The following is a 20,498-nucleotide window of genomic DNA, read 5'->3' on the forward strand; positions in this document are numbered from 1 at the left end:
CTAGAACAGTTCCATTATCCAACAAAATTTCCTCCCCACCCTCCACCCCCCCTTCTAGCCATTATTCCTCTGTACCTGAAGGCTCTTGTTTGGTTTATCTTAGCTTTGTTGTGTCTGTTCTTGAACTTCATGTAAATAGAATCCTACAATGTGTCATCTTTCACTTGACAAAATGTTTTTGAGATTTTTTTTTTTTAACCTTCTTATCTCCCTGAAGAGATGGGCTTTTCATTGTAGGTGCAATTAGGGAGAAATGAAAACATTGCTAAATGAGACAGCTTCAAATAAATGTGTTATTTCATGTACAAACCTCTCATGCTTTGCAAACAGGTTGTCCTGGTGACAGATGGCTGTCTTGGCATTGGTAGAGGGTCACTGCGACATTCCCTAGCTACGCACAGTCAACGAAGTGAGAGCAACAGGTTTCCACTACCTTTTCCTTTCCCGTCTAAGTTATACATCATGTGCATGGCAAATTTGGAGGAGGTAATACTAAGGTTTTTTTAGTTTATTTAGATACATTTTAGGATTTTATTTTTGAGTATATTCTATTAGTAGTAATATTGCATGTACTCTAACATTGAACTCCATCGGTTACAGGTGAGGCTGTTCACTAACTTCTATTTGAAAGGACTCAAAGTCTGAAGTGCTCTTTGAAGGTTCAGAGGGTTGCCCATCTCAGGAAACATAGCTCGAGTTGTTATCTGTCATACTTCCCACAGAGACTCTTCAGATGCCTAAAAGTCAAAATGTTCTTATTGGAGTTAGACATTTCTCTCGTTTAGGAATTCTTATGTCTGTTCCACCAGAAATGTTGACAGAAGTGTGCTTGAACTTTTTCAGTAAAGTAACACTACTCTGATACATGTTTCATTAAACTCTACTTCCTGCTTTTCTCATTTATTTGGGAAAGTTAGTTAACCTTTTTTCATCTCAGTTTTTCTCTCTGTAAAATGTAGACAATGATGGTCCTCACCAAAAGATGTTAGAAATGCCTTAGGGGAAGATAATGTGTACATAGGAATTGTGGTCACTTCTGAGAATCTTTGTAAAACTATTTCTGAGCGAAATAGCTCTACTGGTATTTTATATAACATTCCTCTAGGTAACCTTGAATCAAAATTGTTATAGTTATTTTTCTCTCACATTGTTAAAAAAAATCATTTCTATTATTTATTGCCTGTGTTACTGTGATGGGTATGACCTTGGGGTGCTGATAATAATCTGGCATTGTGTGCCACTTTACAAGGGTCATCTGTTTTGCCTTCTAGCTTCAGAGTACTGATTCCTTGGATTGCCTTGAACGTCTCATAGATTTAAACAATGGTGAAGGGCAGATTTTTACTATTGATGGCCCCCTATGCTTGAAAAATGTTCAGTCTATGTTTGGGTGAGTATATCCTTTGAGCTTTTTTTTGCCTTCTTACAATCTGTTGTTATAATTTGATATTCTGCTATAAGATCTATTTCACTATTTCTAATTGTCATTTTATTTTCCCCCGAGTTGCACACATTTCAGGTAAAATTAATGGCAGTGATTTTTAATGACTCCGCAGTTTCAAAAGATTAATAAGCTTTTGGGTTATTCAGAATTGAAATTTCCTCACCAAAAATGTCAGATTTTGTTCTATTTCACAAATGGTCAGATCATAGTTTTGGAGTTGACTTGAAGGGAAAATAAACTTAGCATCTTGAAAAAATTCCTTGAAAAAATATGTATCTTATTACTCTTCTAGTAACAATGATTCCTCATATTCTAGAAAACTGATAGATCTCGCATATACACCTTTCCACGCTGTTCTCAAGTGCGGCCACCTGACTGCTGATGTGCAAGTCTTCCCCAGACCAGAGCCTTTTGTTGTAGATGAGGAAATCGATCCCATTCCTAAAGTCATCAACACAGGTAATGTATTTTTTAACTTCCTTCTTAGTTCTTTTGTTATTACTTTTTTGTAACTTCTGACTTCTATTCTTCTCTATCCAGGAGAATTGAAAAGAAGTGTAAGTTCTCATAGCAGGGTGCTGTTGTCATCATCAGTTATATATATATTGGGTAGGAGGAAGCATTGTCTAAGGGGTGGCAGGTTGGTGGTCTTTCAATGTGAGGTCATGAATTAATCTCCAATTCTAGATAACTATAGCCACAAATTGAATAGTTAGAAATCATGACCAGATTCACTAGATGAAATTCTTGAAATAATTCTTAAGAGATACTAAGATTGATTAGCATCATAATTAAGATCATCTGTGAAGAGCTAGCTTCCAAACTTGGCTGTGTGATTCTTCCTGTGTGATGCTGGACAAGTCACTTCCTCTAATTCTGATTGCCTAGGTGAGTGGAATCTCTAGATGAGTCATGGTCTTTCTGAGATCTCTGCTCTGATATACTGTACCCCTCTAGCTTTAGTGCTTGTATTAGGACTAAAAGAGATGTGCTACTGCTCTTACCTGGTTCTTGCTGGCAGCACTATGCTGAGCTGAGATAGGCAAGTGAGTCAGATGTAACAAGAGTACAGAGGAGAGTTGTGTCCTTTTGGTAGGTGGACCCCTCGAGGTGGTGGGTGCATGTTAAATCATCACTGTTTCAGTCATCATTGTTCCTTCAGTACCTAGCACAGTGACGGATGTGTAGTAGGTGTTTACTGGATAATTGTTCAGTCAACAAATGATTAAACTTAAGTGCACAGTGAATGTTCATTTCACTCATGGGTGTACAGATTTGAAGGAGTCTGAGTGAAGGGCTGTGCAAAGGCTTTTTATTTTTTGTGTCTTTAGCTCCTGGCCGTCTGGAAGTAGGTCATCCCTCTCACTGTGACTACCACAGTGTGTTAAGCTGTGCCAAATGGTTTGTTGCCTTCAAACCATCTAGAGTCTACTACCTCCCTTCCTCTTTTGATGAGCACCTTTGAATTGATCTTTTCTTTTCCATGTAAACTTTTAGTCCAAGATCTTTGTCATAGCATATACTTACACTTTTTCTAAGCTACTTTAAAATGCAGGTCTTTTGCTACTCAAATGAAAAATATGTAACTGCTTTATGCTGATTCTTTTGTTAGTCAGCTAAAGAAGGTAATGACAGCTACTCTCCAGAGAAGCAGATTTCCTGGTGTATTAGAAGTGCTACAACGTACTCACATTAACCCTTATTTTTTAAAAAATCATTCTGAGAATATGAGCATGTCTTTGCCTAGAAGGAAGACTGAAAAGCAATACAATAAAATATTAATAGAGATTTCCTTTGATGTGAATAATGAGTGACTTTTCTTCTTTAAAATTTTTAGTGTTTTTCTACTATTTATATAATCTGAAAATAAACTTTAAGAAAAAGTACTTTGGGATAAAACTTGTATTTTTTACCTATTAGGTTTTCAACAAATACCCTTGGTCTTTAATACAGCTTCTATAAAGCAATGATTGTCACATTTAGACTGCTACCTTGGATTTATAGAGAATATATTTCTTTCTCACAGAAATGTTTTTAATGATAGCTCTAGTGTCCAGGAATGACTGTTCCTCCTGCAAGGATGGAGTGGTGGAAGTGCTGGACTGCGACGTCCCCTGCTGACCAGAGCATCCCTCACTAAACCAGGATTCAACATTTAAACTTTCACCTTGGCTGGGGACCTAGCCTCATAAAAATAAAGTCTAGCTGATTCTTCTTACAACTTAAATCATTAAATGAAAGGCAGTTAGTATTATTTCATGAGCTATTTAAAATGCAAATTATGAATCATCCAGAGAAACTTCTAATAACCTTCCTAGTCAGCACATCTGAATTCCTCACCTACAGACTGTATTTGTGAGATCTAGTATGTAGAAAATTATGTACTTCCTTATAGCATGAACTAATTTTGTATTGATTCAATTTTTTTTTTCAGATTTGGAAATAGTGGGATTTATTGATATAGCTGATATTTCTAGTCCCCCAGTTCTGTCCAGACATCTGGTCCTACCAATAGCACTTAACAAAGGTGAGTTCTATTCCTATTCTGGTTATACAGATGAAGCACCTTATGATCTGAAGTTATTCTTAAATGTATATAATCGATAGTAGAATTGCCCATTTTGCAGAGTTTGGGGAAAGGAACAGTTATTGGATTGGAATTTCTTTTTTATTTTTTTAGCGTTTATTTTTTTTGAGAGAGAAAGAGAGCACATGAGCAGGGGAGGGGCAGAGAGAATCCCAAGCAGGCTCCACGCTGCCAGTACACAGCCTGATGTGGGATTCAAACTCAAAAACCATGAGCTGAAAATCGAAAGTCATACTTTTAACCAACTGAGCCACCCAGGCACCCCTATTGGATTGAATTTTTTAAAAAGTAGAATGTCTGGTGGCGCCTGGGTGGGTCATTGAAGCACCTAACTTTGACTCAGGTTATGATCTTATGGTTGGTGAGTTTGAGCCCTGCATCAGCTGTCTGCTGTCCGTGCTGGACCCGCTTTAGATCCTCTGTCCCCTTCTTTCTCTGCCCCTTCCCTGCTCAACTCTCTCAGAAATACACATTAAAAAGAAAAAAGGAGTATCTTGGGCACCTGGGTGGCTCACTCGGTTAAGTGTATGACTTTTAATTTTGACTCACATCATGATCTCACTGTTTGTGGGTTCAAGCCCCACATCAGGCTTCATGCTGACAGCATAGAGCCTGCTTAGGATTCTCTCTCCTCTCTCTCTGCCTCTTTCCCCACTCACACATGTTCTCTCCGTCTCTCTGTCAAATAAATAAATAAACTTTAAAAAAATTTTAAATAAATATTGAATGTTTCCTAATATACTAAGAAGCTAGTTCTGCTGTTTCAATTTCACGACCATAAATGAAACCCTTTAGCTGTCAATCCCTAGCTTCCCATATCCCTCAACCCCAGGTAACCATTAAATGTCCTTTTTGTTTCTATAGATTGGTGTATTCTGGATGTTTCATATAAATGGTATTCATATAATATGAGAAAATGGATTTTTATATGGATGTAGGAAAACCAGATCAAGAATTTTCCTTATTTATTCCCATATAAGCAGTTTATAAGTAATATTCCTTTATGAGCAAATACTCTCCTTCCAAGACTAGAAACTGCCTAGAAGTATAATTTGGGCCTGGGAGTTTTGTAGCTAGTCTCAGTCTGACCTGTTTTCTATTCACAGAAGGTGATGAGGTGGGTACTGGCATAACTGATGACAATGAAGATGAAAACTCAGCCAATCAGATTGCAGGCAAAATACCCAACTTTTGTGTCCTGCTCCATGGCAGCTTAAAAGTGGAAGGAATGGTGGCAATAGTACAATTAGGGTAAGAAACTTTGTTTACCTTTGGTTGAATGAAAGGGAGAATTAGTTTACAAAATGAAGTATTTCCTAGACTTTTCTAAAGGAAATAGAAAAGTCTTCGTCATCTTTTTCCTCTCCCTGCCATACCCTTCCCACCTACCATCACCTTCTATAAACTACTCTTTAAATCATTCCCTAAAGTCAGTACAGAGTCAGCCTTTTTCTTAATTTATATTGCTTTTATATTCTATCCTTTCTCTATTTTCCATTTTTCTATTTTTATCTAGGAAATCGGGACTCAGTTATAACAGTGCTACTGCTTGCTCTGAGATCTTATGCAGTATTCATAGACTTCTCTGCTATGAGGTGGTAGAACTAAATGAAAAAAGATGCCAAGAACATTGATTGAACATTTTACTACGTGCCAGGCACTCCTGTAGTCACTCTGCATATATTAGTTCATTTAATCCCTCAGAACAGCACTATACAGAGAGTGTTAGTGTCATCCCTATTGTATAGATGAGGAAACTGAGGCTTAAGAAAGTCAAGGAACTTCTCAGGGTCATACAGCTTGTAAACAAAAGAGCCAGGTTCTTACCCATGCATTCTGACTCCAGAGCCCATGCTTATAACCACTGTGCTCCAACCTTTCCCTGTGAGGAAAAACTTCTAGCTCACATTTGCTGCAGTCTTGAAATTTGCAAAACCATCTGCTTCCCTCTCTATAATACCTATTGTTAGGAAAGAAGAGGTGACTGATCATCTTCTGGCCATCACCTGGGGTTGACTGGTATAGAAGATGAAGAGATTAGGAATACTCAGATGAAGCTCCATTTCTACTTGAGTTAAAATTACCTGGTCCAAAAAGAAGAATACAATTCTTATTAGGTATTAGTTTGCCGTATTTCTTGGTATCCAAGTTACTTGTACTGGCTCTGAATATGAGAATCCCTTGGGGCCCTTTGAGAGGCAGCAATGGAGTTGGGTGATGGCTTTGTGCCCTTTGTTAGAAGAACTCTCTGTGTTGGTGTTGCTGTGAATGACTCAAGGAGGCAGCTGAAACAGGTTGCAGCCCTTACTCCTCCTGACCTCTGTGGCTGTTTGCTGCCCTTGTGATTTTTTTTTTAATGTTTGTTTGTTTTTAAGAAAGAGCGCTAGAGGGGAAGGGGAAGAGTGAGAGGGAGACAAAGAATCTGAAGCAGACTCCAGTCTCCAAGCTGTTAACTTTACAGTCCCAGGCTTGATGTTCTTCTGATCTTGCATCTTCTCTCCATCTAGTCCTGAATGGCATGGAATGCTCTACTCCCAAGCTGACAGCAAGAAGAAATCAAACCTCATGATGTCTCTCTTTGAGCCTGGCCCAGAACCTCTCCCATGGCTAGGGAAAATGGCACAGTTGGGTCCTATTTCAGGTATAACCCAGATCAGATTTTACTTACCTTGACTTTGTTTTCTCCCTACTATTCTGAATGGTTCTGACTGTGTAGTCAGAAAGCTGTGTGATCTCCCTTATGGGTGTGCTGTGGTATCTGATGCTGGATAGGTGCATGGAGAACCCCAACAGAGTTTGATGTTTGAACTTGTAACTTTATGTCAAGGGAAACTGACATTTAGGTTACTTAAGGTAAATGTAAATACTCTCACTGCTTAGGGTGAAAAGGTACTGTCTATAAACTTTTTTTTTTCTCCAGTGCACTATTTTCAATCCAGGTAACCTCAGTCACTCCTAGATAATTTAATTCCCTCCCTTCTGGAAAGTGTTTTCCCTTAGCTTTCCTAACATTACATTTTCCTGGTATTTTCTTGTCCTCTTTTTCTCTTGCCTCATGATTTTCAAAATGTCATTCCTTGCCTTTTTCTCTTGGGTTATTATTCTCTCTTGGTTATTTCATCAACCATTACAGACAGTTTCAGCCTCCCCTAAGTCTATCACCCTTGTCCTACTTGATCTCTCCCTGGAACTTGCATTTCATATTTCCAGTTCCCAGTTGGAACTGTCCACCTGGATATTCTGCCTTACTACCAAGCTCAGCCTGTTTGTTACAAAAACCAGTGTCTCTCACCCTTCCCCCCCTAAACAGTTACTTCTTCTGATTTCCTTGCCCCTGCTGATTGAAGCCTAAGTACTTTTAGGTACCCAGGCTCCAACTGTAGAGTCATCCTTTACTCATTTGGGCCCATTTCAATTTCAGGAACATCTACCCACCAACCCTTTAGAGGATAAAAGAGTTAGCAAGAGTTAGTTGCTCAAAGTCTAGTGGAAAGTGAAATAATAAACACAGACTGGTACAGGACCAGAGTTGGCCTTGATGATCAGCTCTGCCAGAGAACTCAGGAGAATCTTCATAGAGGGAGGGACACCTTAGCTGGTGTTTAAAGAAAAAGATGTGCTGAGCTAATGAAGGAAGAGGGGGCATCCTGGACAAATGGAACCCCTATAGAAAAAAGAAATCTGGAACACAAAGGTATGAGGGTAGGGGTGGGAGGGCCACATGGTAGGCTAGAGGTTGGCAGTGGCTGGAATACGGCAGGCTTCATCTGAAGTGTGAAGAGCTGAAACTATTCTGCAGGGACTGGGAAGTGACCAAAGGGGATGCATGTGAGAACCGTGGAGATACCAGTTAGGAGACTTTGTATTCTGGGCACTGGAGCCTCTCAAGTTGTGTGGTATGGATGAAATTAAGTGAGAGCTAATAAATTTACATTTAGAAAGATAATTCTGTGGAGTGTGGATTTGGAAAGGTAAGGGCATCCTGCAGTTAGAAGTCTATTGTGACAGTCCTGGAGATGTAAAGATGAGAGCCAGAACAGGGCAGTGTCTGGGAATAGATGGTGTGGAGATCCATCCAAAAGATATTCAGGAGGTAGAATCAACCCTGTTTAGATATGAGAATAAAGGAAATGGAGGTGTCGAGAATGATCCCAGGTTTCTGAACTAGGCTGCAGGATGAAAGGTGATACTGTGGACTGAAAGAGAGAATAAAGGTGCCTGGGTGGCTCACTTGGTTAAGCATACGACCTGCGATTTCAGCTCAGGTTACAATCGCATGGTTTGTGGGCTCAAGCCCCATGTTGGACTCTGTGCTGACAGCACAGAGCCTGCTTGGGATCCTCTCTGTTACCTCTCTCTCTGCCCCCAGCCTCAAAATAAATAAAACTTTTTTAAAAAATAAAAGAAACAGAACAGAGGAGGAAGAGTAGGCTTGGGAAGAACATGCACAGTGTCTTTTGTGCATGTTGAGTTTATGCCTGTAGGATTTAATTGGAGGTGCCTAGACACATTCTGTAAGAGTTCTAGAGAGAGGCCAGAGGTGGATATATAATTTTTAGTTATGAGCATATCACTGATAGTTAAAATGGTGTGAATGAAGGTAAGCTTAGGCCAGTGGTTCACACATTTGATTTTTTGTGTACATTAAAAAAAAAAAAACCTTGTTTAAAAAAATTGTTTCCTGGGCCCCACTTAAAGATGGTGTCCATGAAGTAAATTTTAAATCAGTCCTACCCCAGAATTAAAGATGGGGTAGGACTGATTCAGTAGGTCTGAATTCTGGCCTAAGAACTTGCAGTTTTAATATCACCCAAGTGATAATAGTCCAGGTGACCCATATCTGCACTTTAAGAAGCCCTACCCTCAGGAAGGTATGTAACTAATTAAGGCAAAAAGAGAGATAAGGACCAAACCCCTAGGAAAGACTAACTACTGGGGACAGTGGAAAGGGTACCAGTGAAGGAAAATTAGAAGGAAGAGTAGAAAAAAGTGATGTCACAAAAGCCAAAAAAAATAGAGACTCAAGAAGAAGGTACATTGTCTCATATACATGTAGGATACATGACCTACATACTCTGTCTTATATACATGTGCATGCTTGTCAGGTAGTCCTAAAGGATACTTTTGCCACTGAAGCCTAGAAAAGATTTTGACTAAATATAGAACCTAGAACCTAGACCAAAAGTCAGCAAGCTTTTTCAGTGAAGGGCCAGATAATAAATATTTTAAACTTTGTAGGTCATGTGCTCTCTATTATAACTGCTAAATTCTGCCATTCTAGCACAATACATAAATGAATGGGAACGATATATTCCAGTAAAATTTACTTCATGGACACCAAAATTTAAATTTCACGCAATTTTTGTGTGTCATGAAATATTATCTTGATCCCCCCCAACTGTTTAAAAATATAAAAACCATTTTTAACTCAAAAGCAGGCCATAGTTGGCCAGCTCTTGAACTAGAATGCAGGGGCTGGTTTTAAAGTTTACACAGGGAAAGAGAATATGACTTTGCTTCCAAATAAGACAAAACTGAAATCTCTGAGTAAAGCTAGGAATGTGGTAGAGGATGTAGAAAATCCTTAGTGAGAGGATGACAAGAAAAATTCTGCCCATTGTTTCTGCCTGCTTATCTAGATATTATAAACATTAAAGTCTCCTGGGGTGCCTGGATGGCTCAGTCGAGTGTCTGACTCTTGGTTTTGGCTCAGGTCAGTGAATTTGAGCCCCTCATTGGGCTCTGCACCGGACTCTGTGCAGAGCCTGCTTGGGATTCTCTCTCTCCCTTTCTCTTTGCACTTTCCCCTCCAAACAAATAAATAAGCTTAAACAATTAAAAGTCTCACGAGTCCTGCACCATGCAGATTGACACTAACCATTCTGAAGTGGGGAATCTCCAAAACCAAACAATTCACTAAACTGTTTCCGAAGCAGTGAAACCTCTAGAGTTAATACAATGGCAACACAGGGCAACAGGATTTCTGCAGAAAAACATCCTCGCTGAAAAGGAGTTCCTGATTTGAAGAAAAGTCTTTAAATTACATGAGCATTATATCTCCTCTGAAGGAGGGCCACCAGGAGGATTAGGATTGGCACCTTGAGAAAGAGGCCACAGGATGATTGTTGTAAATGACTAAAGATTTTTAGGAAGGAATGGAAACCCAGAGGGAAGAAGAGTCACTTGACATCGACAGGAGATTTTTGGTGGCTTTGTAAGAATAGCTTCAGTCGTGGTTAGCCAGGAGGCAAGTTGAGCAATGAGTGAGAGATGAGGAAACAAAGATGACAAGTTTGCCATAAGAGGAGAGAAGTAAGGCAGTGATTGGAGAGCACTGGGCAGAGGAAGCCACGTGTGTGGGTTCGGATGAAGAGATTGCTCACCTCCTAGTCTCTGTAGCATTCCTGAATTCATTCTACTTTCTCGTTTGCACTGCTCTTGCCTCAGTCCAGCTTTCTTTTACCTTTCATTTAGTTCAAAGGTCAGCTAACCGATGTCTGCTGGCCACACTAGCCCACTGCTTGTTTTGTAAATAACAGTCTACTGTAAAGTTTTATTACATGGTCACATGCATTCATGTGTCATCGAGGATGTGTTATCGAGGACTGCTTTCCTGCTTCAGTGGCAAAGTGAGTAGTTACAACAGAGACCATCACCCACAGACTCTAATTATTTACTGCCTGGCTTTTTGCAGGAAAAGGTTGTCAATCCCTGACCTAGACTTGTGACATTATCACACAGATACTTGTCAATCTAAGATGTAGCATTCAGGTTCCTTTCTGATCTAGTTTCCGATCTCGTAGTACTTGGTTTGTTACACATGTTCTTGACTGAAATTGAACTGCTTTTTACTTTGCCCTGTATTAATTCTTTCCTCCCTCAGGGTCTGTTCTCTTCAAATGAAGATAAGAGCTAACATTTTGTTGAACTTAACTTTGTACCAGGCACTCAGCTAGACAATGAAGTGTATTATCTCTTTTAATTCTCATGACAGTCTCATGAGGTTAGAATTGCCATTATGGCAACAAGTAATAATTGATAATAAAACTTACCTAAGAGCGTTGTTGATAGAATGTGTATAAAGTGATTGACACACAGTAGATACATAATAAATGGTAGATACAATGCTGTTTGTATTGGTATTTTTCCTTCTTTTTAATTAAAGTATAATTAATGTACAGTGTTAGTTTTAGATGTACAGTATAATGATTCAACAATTACATTACTCAGTGCTCATCATAAGTGTACTCTTAATTCTCTTTATCTATTTTACCCATCCTCCCACCCATATCCTATCTGGCAACCACCAGAGTCTGGGTTTTTTTGTTTTGTTTTTTTCTTTGTTCATTTGTTTCTGAAATTCCACACATGAGTGAAATCATAGTGTTTGTCTTTCTCTGACTTATTTCACTTATCGTTATACACTCTAGGTTCATCCATGTTGTTGCAAATGGCAAGATCTTTTTCTTTTTTATGGCTGATTAATACTCGTGTGTGTGTACGTATCACATTCATTTATTGATGGACATGGGTTGCTTCCGTATCTTCTTGGCTGTTGTAAATAATGCTGCAATAAACAGGGTGCATATATCTTTTCAAATTAGTGTTTTCATTTTCTTTGGGTGAATACCATAGTGGAATTAATGGATCATATGGTAATTCTATTTTTAATTTTTTGAGGAACCTGCATAGTGTTTTCCACAGTGGCTTCACTAATTTGTATTCCCACATTACAAATTAGTTTTGCCCAGCATTGGCAACGGGGTTTCTTTTTCTCCATATCCATCTCCTGGCCACTTGTTAGTGTGTGTGTGTGTGTGTGTGTGTGTGTGTGTGTGTGTGTGATTTTTTATTGTAGACATTCTGACAGGTATAAGGTGATATAGCGTTATGGTTTTTATTTGCATTTCCTTGATGATCAGTGATATTGAGCATCTTTTCATGTGCCTGTTGGCCAGTTGTATGTCTTCTTTGGAAAAATGTTCAAGTCCTCTGCCCATTTTTTAATTGGATTATTTGTTTTTCTGGTATTGTAGAAATTCTTGATACATTTGGAATATTAACTCCTTACTAGATATATCATTTGCAAATATATTCTCATTCAGTAGGTTGCCTTTTTGTTTTGTTGATGGTTTCCTTTGCTATGCAAAAAGCTTTTTATTTTGGTGTGCTCCCAATGGCTTAATTTTGCTTTTGTTTACCTTGCCTGAGGGGATATACCTAGAAAAATATTTCTATGGCTGATGTAAAAGAAGTCATTATTTATTTATTTATTTTTAGTCATAGCAAGGCATGCAGAACAATACCATTGTTTATACCTGTCTCCCCTACTTCTCATTCTGTTCCTAGAAACAACCACTTAAAACTTCTAATTTGGGGAGGGTTTTTTTTGGTATTTACATTTCTAATTAATATACATATATAATTCTTTCTTGACTTTTTTTCATTTTAAATGTCATATTTTTTACTTTTTAAGGTTCACTACTTAGCTCTCTTACCAACACCATCCCCACCCACCCATCCAAGAAGCACACTAACCCTAACCCTTCCTCTATCCTTCCAATGTGGTTATAGCGTTCTTGGTTGTTAAACCAGTATTCCGTCCTTTTTAGACAAATGTGTTATTTACATCTAAGCCATGTGGTGTATACCAAGTTACATTTTGATTTGCCATTCCTTGTTCTCTGCACTTTTTTTTTTAGATTTTTTTTTTTCATTTTTCTAGCAGGCAAGATAAATGTGCAGTTGACCCTTGAATAATGTGGGGATTATACCTTTTAACCTCTCCAAAACTTAACTATTAAGAGTACTAATGAAGAGAAGCATTACCGATAACAGTTAACACTTATTTTGTATGTTATATGTATTATATACTGTATTCTAGAGAAAAGAAAATGTTATTAAGAAAACCCTCAGGAAGAGAAAATACACTTACAGTATTTGTATTTATGGAAGAAATTCTCTGTGTAATTGGACCTGTACTTTTCAAACCCATGTTGTTGAAAGCTCAGCTATATTCTAACATGAAAAGGAAGGCAGTAATCAAAGAGACACTCCGATCTCTGAGGTTGCTCAGAGACTCCAGGAAAGAGCTGGGCAAGCAAGCTGTGGGGACAGCCCTCCCTCTCCAGGCTCCCGTGGCCTTCCTCTCTACTTTACTTAGCTTTTCTTTGCTCTTTTTGTCAGCTTTCTTTTTTCTGCCCATTAGAGTTATTTCCCTTCCTCTTGTTTCATAAAGTGAACTGGTTGTTCTCTAGGCCTGTTGGTGAGCTGTCCGCCTTCCTTTTATGTCTCTCCTCTGGCTCTCCTGTTTCATGTCTCCTCCTGAGAAAAGGGTATATGGGAAGTAAATGTATGAAATCTTGCCTATTTCTGGACTTTTCAGAACAATGTACTTAGTTGTTGGTCCCCTCATGCATTGTGCTCGGTATTCAGTGGCCCTTCCATCTGGCGGCTCATGTGCTTCAGTTCTGGGAACATTAACTATGCCTTTGATTTTCCCCTCTCTGTATTCTCTCTTCTCCCTTTCTAGAACATCTGTTTATGATTTCTGTGTATAATTTTCTTCTCTTCCACCCATTTTTCCATTTTTTCTTTTCTAATGTCTGTAAGATATCTTCAGTTTTATCTTGCAACTTTTTTTTAAATTCTATCATATTTCTTGTTTCTAAGACTCTCCTGGTTTTTTTTTTTTTTTTCATAAATGCAGTATTTTCTTTCTGCCAAGCCAGGTACCACATAAAGGCTCCTAACAATTTGTGACAGTACAAGATAGACTCTGATTAGGTGTTGAAATGTTTGGTATTGATACTGGGTGCTATAGTAGAAAAGGGTCTAGAGAAAGTACCATGTGCCAAGAAAACTTGGGACAAATCATGGAGAAGGTGGGATAGTCTCTGGACCTGGAATGTAAGTAAGTTTGGGTACATGAGGAACAGCGGTATTGGGTGGTAGAAAAGTTGCTTTTGCAGCCAGGCCCAGCTGGGTCACGGTGAAACCTGTGAAGGTCCAACCTCTCTCTCAGTTTCCTCATCTGTAATGGGACTGATAATATTTACCCTGTACGGTTGCTGTAAGGAGAGAAGGTATATATGTACAGTGTTTGACACATAGTTGGAATTTAATAAATATTCTTTATTCTGTAAGTTCCTTGAGTCTGGAAAAATATCTTCTCCAGCCAAACTCTTAGTAGGGTGCTTGCTACATGGTGGAGTCTTAGTATAGCTAATGAGTGAAAAAGTTGAGTAAGGGAATAAATGAATGAGGAAAGGGGAGCACCCCAGGCAGAGGAAATAACAGAAATAGTGTCAGAGAAATTGGAAATAAACATGTTACATGGAAAAAGACAGCTGGGATCTTGGCCTGGCTAAAAAAGTATATATATGTACAAGTATTTATGGAAATATGTCTGGAAAGCAGGGCCAATACTTCTGGAGGGCTTGGGAGGAGAGGGGACTGACAGATATCATGGGGCCAGTATAAAACATTGAAATTAATGACCAGATTGGGGTTAGAGAGCTTCTGCCTCAGAGAAACTAAGCTAATTCCAGTTTCCAACATGAACATTTGGGCAAGGGATTTAAACTCCCTGAACTTGGAGAAATGATCCCTGCTCTGTCTACCCCAGAAGGTGGTAATAATCAGGATAAAATGAGCCAGCAGATATAAGTCTGCTTTCTAAGTTTGTGGCAAAGTTTCATTGGCTCAAGAAGCAGGTAGAAAAACAGAAATCCTTGTTGATTCACATGGCTAAAATAACCACCTGACTTTACATCTTTGGAAGCAATAACTAATAAGCCATGATGACATGGGGTATGTCTTCACCAAAAAATATTTCTTCTCATGCTCTTTCCTTAATTTGGCTATATATCATTTTCCTTTGGAACTTTCTCAGTACCTAGACTAATGCTGTCCAGTCCTCTAGCCATTAGATACTTGAGGATATTTAAATTTAATGAAAATAGTAAAATTTAAAATTTGGTTCCTCAGTCACTCTAGCCACAAGTCAAGTGTTCAGTGGCCGCATGGCCTAGTGACTTGCATTTGATCATTGTAGCAAATTCTGTTGGAGAGTGCTGGGCTTGACTATATAGAATTGTATTATGTATTTTTATATATGTTTTTAAATACGTACTTTAGTATTGTAGCATGTATTTATGTTATTCTCTATGAACTCAATTTATAAAGCAGGTAAGTGAAGCTGGTCTCTTTAAAAACATTAAGCTGTTTTTTGTTTTTTTTTTTTAACCTGCCTGGGACTCAGTTGATTGTTTAGACTCAGTGGCTTTCCACTGAGAACAGATTCCCTAACCTGAGGGAAGTTAATGGATTTTCTTAATTAGGAAAGTAACAGGATGTAGAAGATTGAATGATTCAAAGAGCTTCTAGCCTAATTGGAAATGTAATTGATTATGTTTTGCCAGATATCATTTTAAGAATGTCTTTTCTTTTAAGATGCTAAAGAAAACCCTTATGGTGAAGATGACAATAAGAGCCCATTCCCCCTGCAGCCCAAAAACAAACGCAGTTATGCCCAGAATGTGACTGTCTGGATCAAACCCAGTGGCCTCCAGGTAATATTACAGTTCAAGTTGCTTTCCACTGGGGACAGGAGGACGGATTCTGGCAGGCAGGCAGACATTTGATTTGATTTTCCTTTCCTTTGATACTTAGTAACCCATTTACTTCTAATGTTCATCATTATTTCCAAAAAAGAATTGAGGTAGCCTACAGTAAAACACGTATGCAGCAAAATCACCTCTTAGAAAATTTAGAGCAGTACAAAACCTAGAGGAAGAGGGAAGACCATTGTGCCAGGAACCCAAGGTAAATGATAGTTGTATTTGAGCAATTGTCTCTGAGCTTCCTGCTACCAAGGTCAAAAAAGCAACATGTAGGTTATAAGGTTTTTCTTTTCTTTTTTATAAGGAAGTATGTCAGTTCTAAAGAGACACATTTTCCTAGCATTGAATTTCAGTGTAAGATTTTTGACATGGTGAGGCATTGGCGTAATGGGTTTTATCTTTAGCAACAGTTTTGAGAAAGATATAAAAATCTCTATGGGTTATTTCTTCTGTCCCCACGGTAGAATCCAAGTAATGGCATTACACTTTAATTCTACAAAAACCACTTTCATGGGAAGGTAAGATGATACTATTACAAGGTATGTTGCTTTCAGGCAAGGTACTCAGTGATGCTTCTCCTTCCACTGACATACTCCTTTCTGCCTGTTTTTAAAAATCACTTTTTTCGGGGCGCCTGGGTGGCTCAGTCCGTTAAGCGTCTGACTTCACAGGTCATGATCTCGGGTTCGTGGGTTTGAGCCCTGTGTCGGGTCTGTGCTGACAGCTAGCTCGGAGCATGGAGCCTGTTTTGGGTTCTTTGTCTCCCTCTCTCTCTGATCGTCCCCTGTTCATGCTGTCTCTCTCTCTCAGAAATAAATAAAACATTTTAAAAAATCACTTTTTGAGCCTTTTTCTCATTTGAGCACCATCTTCTTTTTCTTTGTTCCTTCAATGAATTCAACCTACGCCAAATGAGAAGAGGCAGTTAAGCCACCTGGCAAAGAAGTAGCTTCGGTTTATGGCACAGTTTCTTCTATCCCCCTTTCCATGGAGACTGGACACATCCTGTTGTGGCTAAGAGGGTAGGGTTTGTTGGAAAATTAGGTTCTCTCTTTCTCTCATCATCCCTGATGGCACTTCCCTGTCAGAAGAGTAGCTGAATTTTTCTTAAACTGTTTTTAAAATTTTATTCTGGTCTGGATGTATATATTTTTGGTTTGTTTATTTTGAGAGATAGAGCAAGCAGGGGAGTGGCAGAGAGAAAGTGGGAAAGAGAGAATCCCAAGCAGGCTCCACGCTGTCAGTGTAGAGCCCAATGTGGGGCTCAAACTCATGAACGGTGAGATCATGACCTGAGCTGAAATCACTTAACTGACTGAACCACCCAGGCGCCCTTGGGTGTATTTATTTTTTATTGTGAGAAACACACAACATGAAAGTTATCATTTCAGCCATTTTAAAGTATACCATTCAGTAGCATTTAGCACAACCATAATGTTATACAGTCATCATCACTCTGTGGCTCTCGAACATTTTCATCACCCCAAACAGAAACCCTGTACCCATTAAGCAAGTCAATCTACATTACCAACTTCGCCCAACCCATGGCAACCACTAATCTGCTTTTTGTCTCTGTGGATTTGCCTAATCTAGATATTTCATATAAATAGCATCGTATAATTTTGTGTTTTGGCTTCCTTCACTTAGCATGTTTTCCATGTTCATTCATCTTACAGCATGTACCAGTACTTCATTTCTTTTAATGATGGCTACATTTATTTATTCATTCATTCAGTTGATGAACATTTGAATTGTTTGCACCTTTTGCCTATTATAAATAATGCCACTATGAATATTTGTCAAAAATTTTTTTCCTAAGAGTTTTGTAGTTTTTGCTCTTACATTTAAGTCTCTGCACCATTTTGAGAAATTGTTTTTTGTATACACTGTGAAGCAAGGGTCCAGCTTCATTCTTTTACATGTGGGTATCCAGTTGTCTGGGCACCATTTGTTGAAGAGACTATTCTTTTCCCCCAGGTCTTGGTGCCCTGGCCAAAAAGCAGCTGGCCACAGATGTATGGGTTTACTGGGTATGTTTTTGTGAGACAAGTTCATTTCTGTCACCAGGGGATTTATTATCAAACATTTTGAAGGAGGGAGGTGCTTTTCTAATGTTGAGCAGAACAGTGACATTAACTCAGAAGGGATTCTCTGTTCCCATATTCATTTGTCTAAACATTTAGAGAGATCCTTTTGTATTCTTACCCATTACCACAGAATCCTAACGTTGAAATCTTTTTACACTTAACAGACAGATGTACAGAAGATTTTAAGAAATGCAAGGAAACTACCTGAAAAAACACAGACATTCTATAAGGTGAGACTGTCAGAATTACAGTGGAAGAGGGTGGGTCCTGGGATGTGTGGGCCACAGTAGTTAAGAGTGTGGGGTAGCAGAGTGAACATGGACAGGAATTAGAAATGGTTAGCTTATGCCTGTTTTTTCATTGATAAAGTTGATAGAAATGATAGGTCCACTGCTGCCCTAAAATCCAAGACGTAGAAGTGTTTAAATGGCCTGGCTCTGCAGAAGGGCTCCTCCGTATAGGGGGTGCTATGAATGGCTGAGGGAAGGAGTTGAAAGAATCTGTGGGTCAAAGCCCTTAACCCTCATCAGCACTCTGAGTATCCAGCCAACCCCAGGCAGCCAGGGCGACTTCCTAGGCTGCTGATCTTCCAGAGCATTCTTACTGTACCAGACAAGCTGCTTTCAGGAATGACTACTAACATTGCACTTTTATGAATTGCAAAAGGATGGCCCCCTGGGATCCCGCCTAGCTGAATCCAGAACTGTTGACGGAGGGAATAAAGTTGTAACTAGTGAGTGGAGTTGAGGGGGTTATTGAAGTACACTCCTTGTTTCTCTCCTGTCCATCTGGTGTTTAGCCACAATTAAATTAAGTGGTGGTGTGAGGTATGCCGTGTTGTCACTTGTAGCCTAGCTACTAATATATTATGGTGCACACAACGTACCTCAGGCTAGCATCTCTTCCCAGAGAACGTATGTGCTACTTTGTCTGGGTGTTACCTCATTACCTTTATGTCACTGGTGTCTTCAAACCTAATTATGTGGCAAGGAAAATCAACCTTAATCAGAGTTCAAGCAGAGAACTGCTCAGTCCACCATGCCCTCTCCTCCCCGTGAAGCCAGGTTCACACGGCCATTAATGACCACTACTTGGCTGTAGTCCCTTTCTTCCCTACACACAATTGTCAGCCATCTTTCTGAACTGTTCACCTGTTCACAGATGATAGTAGAGAGGTGGTCAGAAAGTCCACTTCTCTTCTGGTTTTATACAGTCCTACATACCAGATGTGGAAGGGCCTCTGTTGGGCAACAGTCAGCCCCTCCGGCAGCCAAGGACAAGGTCATCCTTCTTGTTTTATAAGTGAGACCACTGAGACCTGGAGAGGCTACACAGCTTGCCTAGATTGCACTGCTAAGTGGTTTTAGGGGCACTTGGTATTTCTCTGCTTCCATCCACTACCCGGCCCTTCTTTTTGTGGCAGTCTCTCAGATCAGGCTTCTTGAATCCTCCAGAGCCTCCTCCAAGCGTGTTCATTGTTGTTCGGCCTGAGGCCCAGCCAGAGAGGAGGCACCAGAGGGTTCAGAGCCCTCTGGGGTTTGAGGCACGCCTTTTCCATACCTGAGTAACAGGAGAAAGGTAATCCTCCTGAGAGTTACAAGTGAATGATTTGTGACAAGTGTGTCTTCATGTTTGGTGTAAGCACTCAGGCTGCCAGCTTTCTGATCACCTGTAGAGGACCTGGTCATGTTGTGACACTCTTGTGTTATTGGCATCTCTGTACGAGCATTTGTTCTCCTATAAAAATGCTCACTGAAGTTCGGGGATCAAGGAAACTTATTCTAAGCTCAGCAATTAGAAAGTTTGTGATAAGAAAAATGCATTTTAGAAACATTGGTGTTTTGTTTTTTTAATCTTGTTTCAGGAGCTAAACCGTTTACGAAAGGCCGCCCTGGCATTTGGTTTCCTGGACCTGCTCAAAGGGGTGGCTGACATGCTGGAAAGGGAGTGCACACTGCTGCCTGACACGGCACACCCGGATGCTGCCTTCCAGTTGACCCATGCAGCCCAGCAGCTCAAGCTCGCCAGTACTGGCACCTCTGAGTACGCGGGGTATGAGCACAACATCACACCTTTGCACACAGACTTCTCTGGGAGCAGCACCGAAAGAATGTGAAGCAGACTTGGGGAGCCTTCCTTCTTTTGTCATTTCAATTGAAAATGATTTAGGGTAAAAACTCTAATTTACTCACCTCTGTGAGAGCCACCAAAAAGCTCCCTGAGGCTGCCTCAGAAGCACCACTTGCTGGTTTCAAGGACTCTGCTAGAATCTGAGGGAGGTTCTGAAGAGTGGTTGCCCTGTTAGGGCTTTGACTTGAGCTTTCGGGGGCAGAGTCTTTAAGCCCAAAAAACTGCTATTGCTCCCACGAGAAGTGAGATAAGTCCTGAGAAACTTAAAGGACTGATGAGCACAGAGCTCTCTCCCACTTCCTCAGGAAACCTAACCAGCAAGGGCTCTCCAACTTCCTGAAAGGCACCTTTTCTTTGCCTCTCCTCTCTCAATCCTAAGGACATTTTCAAGCTCCTGTTCTTGGAATGAGCAGCCCAGACTGTCTGCGAAGTCTAATGCCATTAAGTTTCAGATCTTTCCTTAGAACTTGGGCAAAAACTTGGTGGTAACCCTTTGGTGCTTTTGGTAGGTCTTGAGATGCAGACTTTTAAACAGCAGCCATAAATGTATAAAATGATTTCCATTTCTTCAAGGTTTTGTCTTTTTTTTTTAATGAAAATAAAATACTTGATTTTCTATGATGGAT

At 39.6% G+C, this 20,498-nt stretch overlaps 1 protein-coding gene across 5 annotated transcripts in view; it reads left to right on the forward strand.

Annotated features, from left to right (window-relative positions):
* Window positions 1-20,490, forward strand: part of INTS14 (integrator complex subunit 14) — a 30,217-nt gene extending 9,727 nt beyond the window's left edge. For all 5 annotated transcript variants that reach the window (XM_077746974.1, XM_077746966.1, XM_077746950.1 and 2 more), the window contains 9 exons: window positions 331-486; window positions 1,272-1,390; window positions 1,761-1,903; window positions 3,879-3,971; window positions 5,138-5,282; window positions 6,539-6,672; window positions 15,486-15,604; window positions 17,907-17,972; window positions 19,607-20,490. In XM_077746974.1, coding sequence (XP_077603100.1) covers window positions 331-486; window positions 1,272-1,390; window positions 1,761-1,903; window positions 3,879-3,971; window positions 5,138-5,282; window positions 6,539-6,672; window positions 15,486-15,604; window positions 17,907-17,972; window positions 19,607-19,858 — 1,227 coding nt within the window. In that variant the 3' untranslated portion in view covers window positions 19,859-20,490. The remainder of the gene's footprint in view (window positions 1-330; window positions 487-1,271; window positions 1,391-1,760; window positions 1,904-3,878; window positions 3,972-5,137; window positions 5,283-6,538; window positions 6,673-15,485; window positions 15,605-17,906; window positions 17,973-19,606) is intronic.
* The last annotated feature ends 8 nt before the right edge of the window (window positions 20,491-20,498 follow it).

The sequence above is a fragment of the Crocuta crocuta genome, unplaced genomic scaffold (genome assembly GCF_008692635.1).
Source record: "Crocuta crocuta isolate KB4526 unplaced genomic scaffold, BGI_CrCroc_1.0 scaffold130, whole genome shotgun sequence".
Classification (NCBI taxonomy): Eukaryota; Metazoa; Chordata; class Mammalia; order Carnivora; family Hyaenidae; genus Crocuta; species Crocuta crocuta.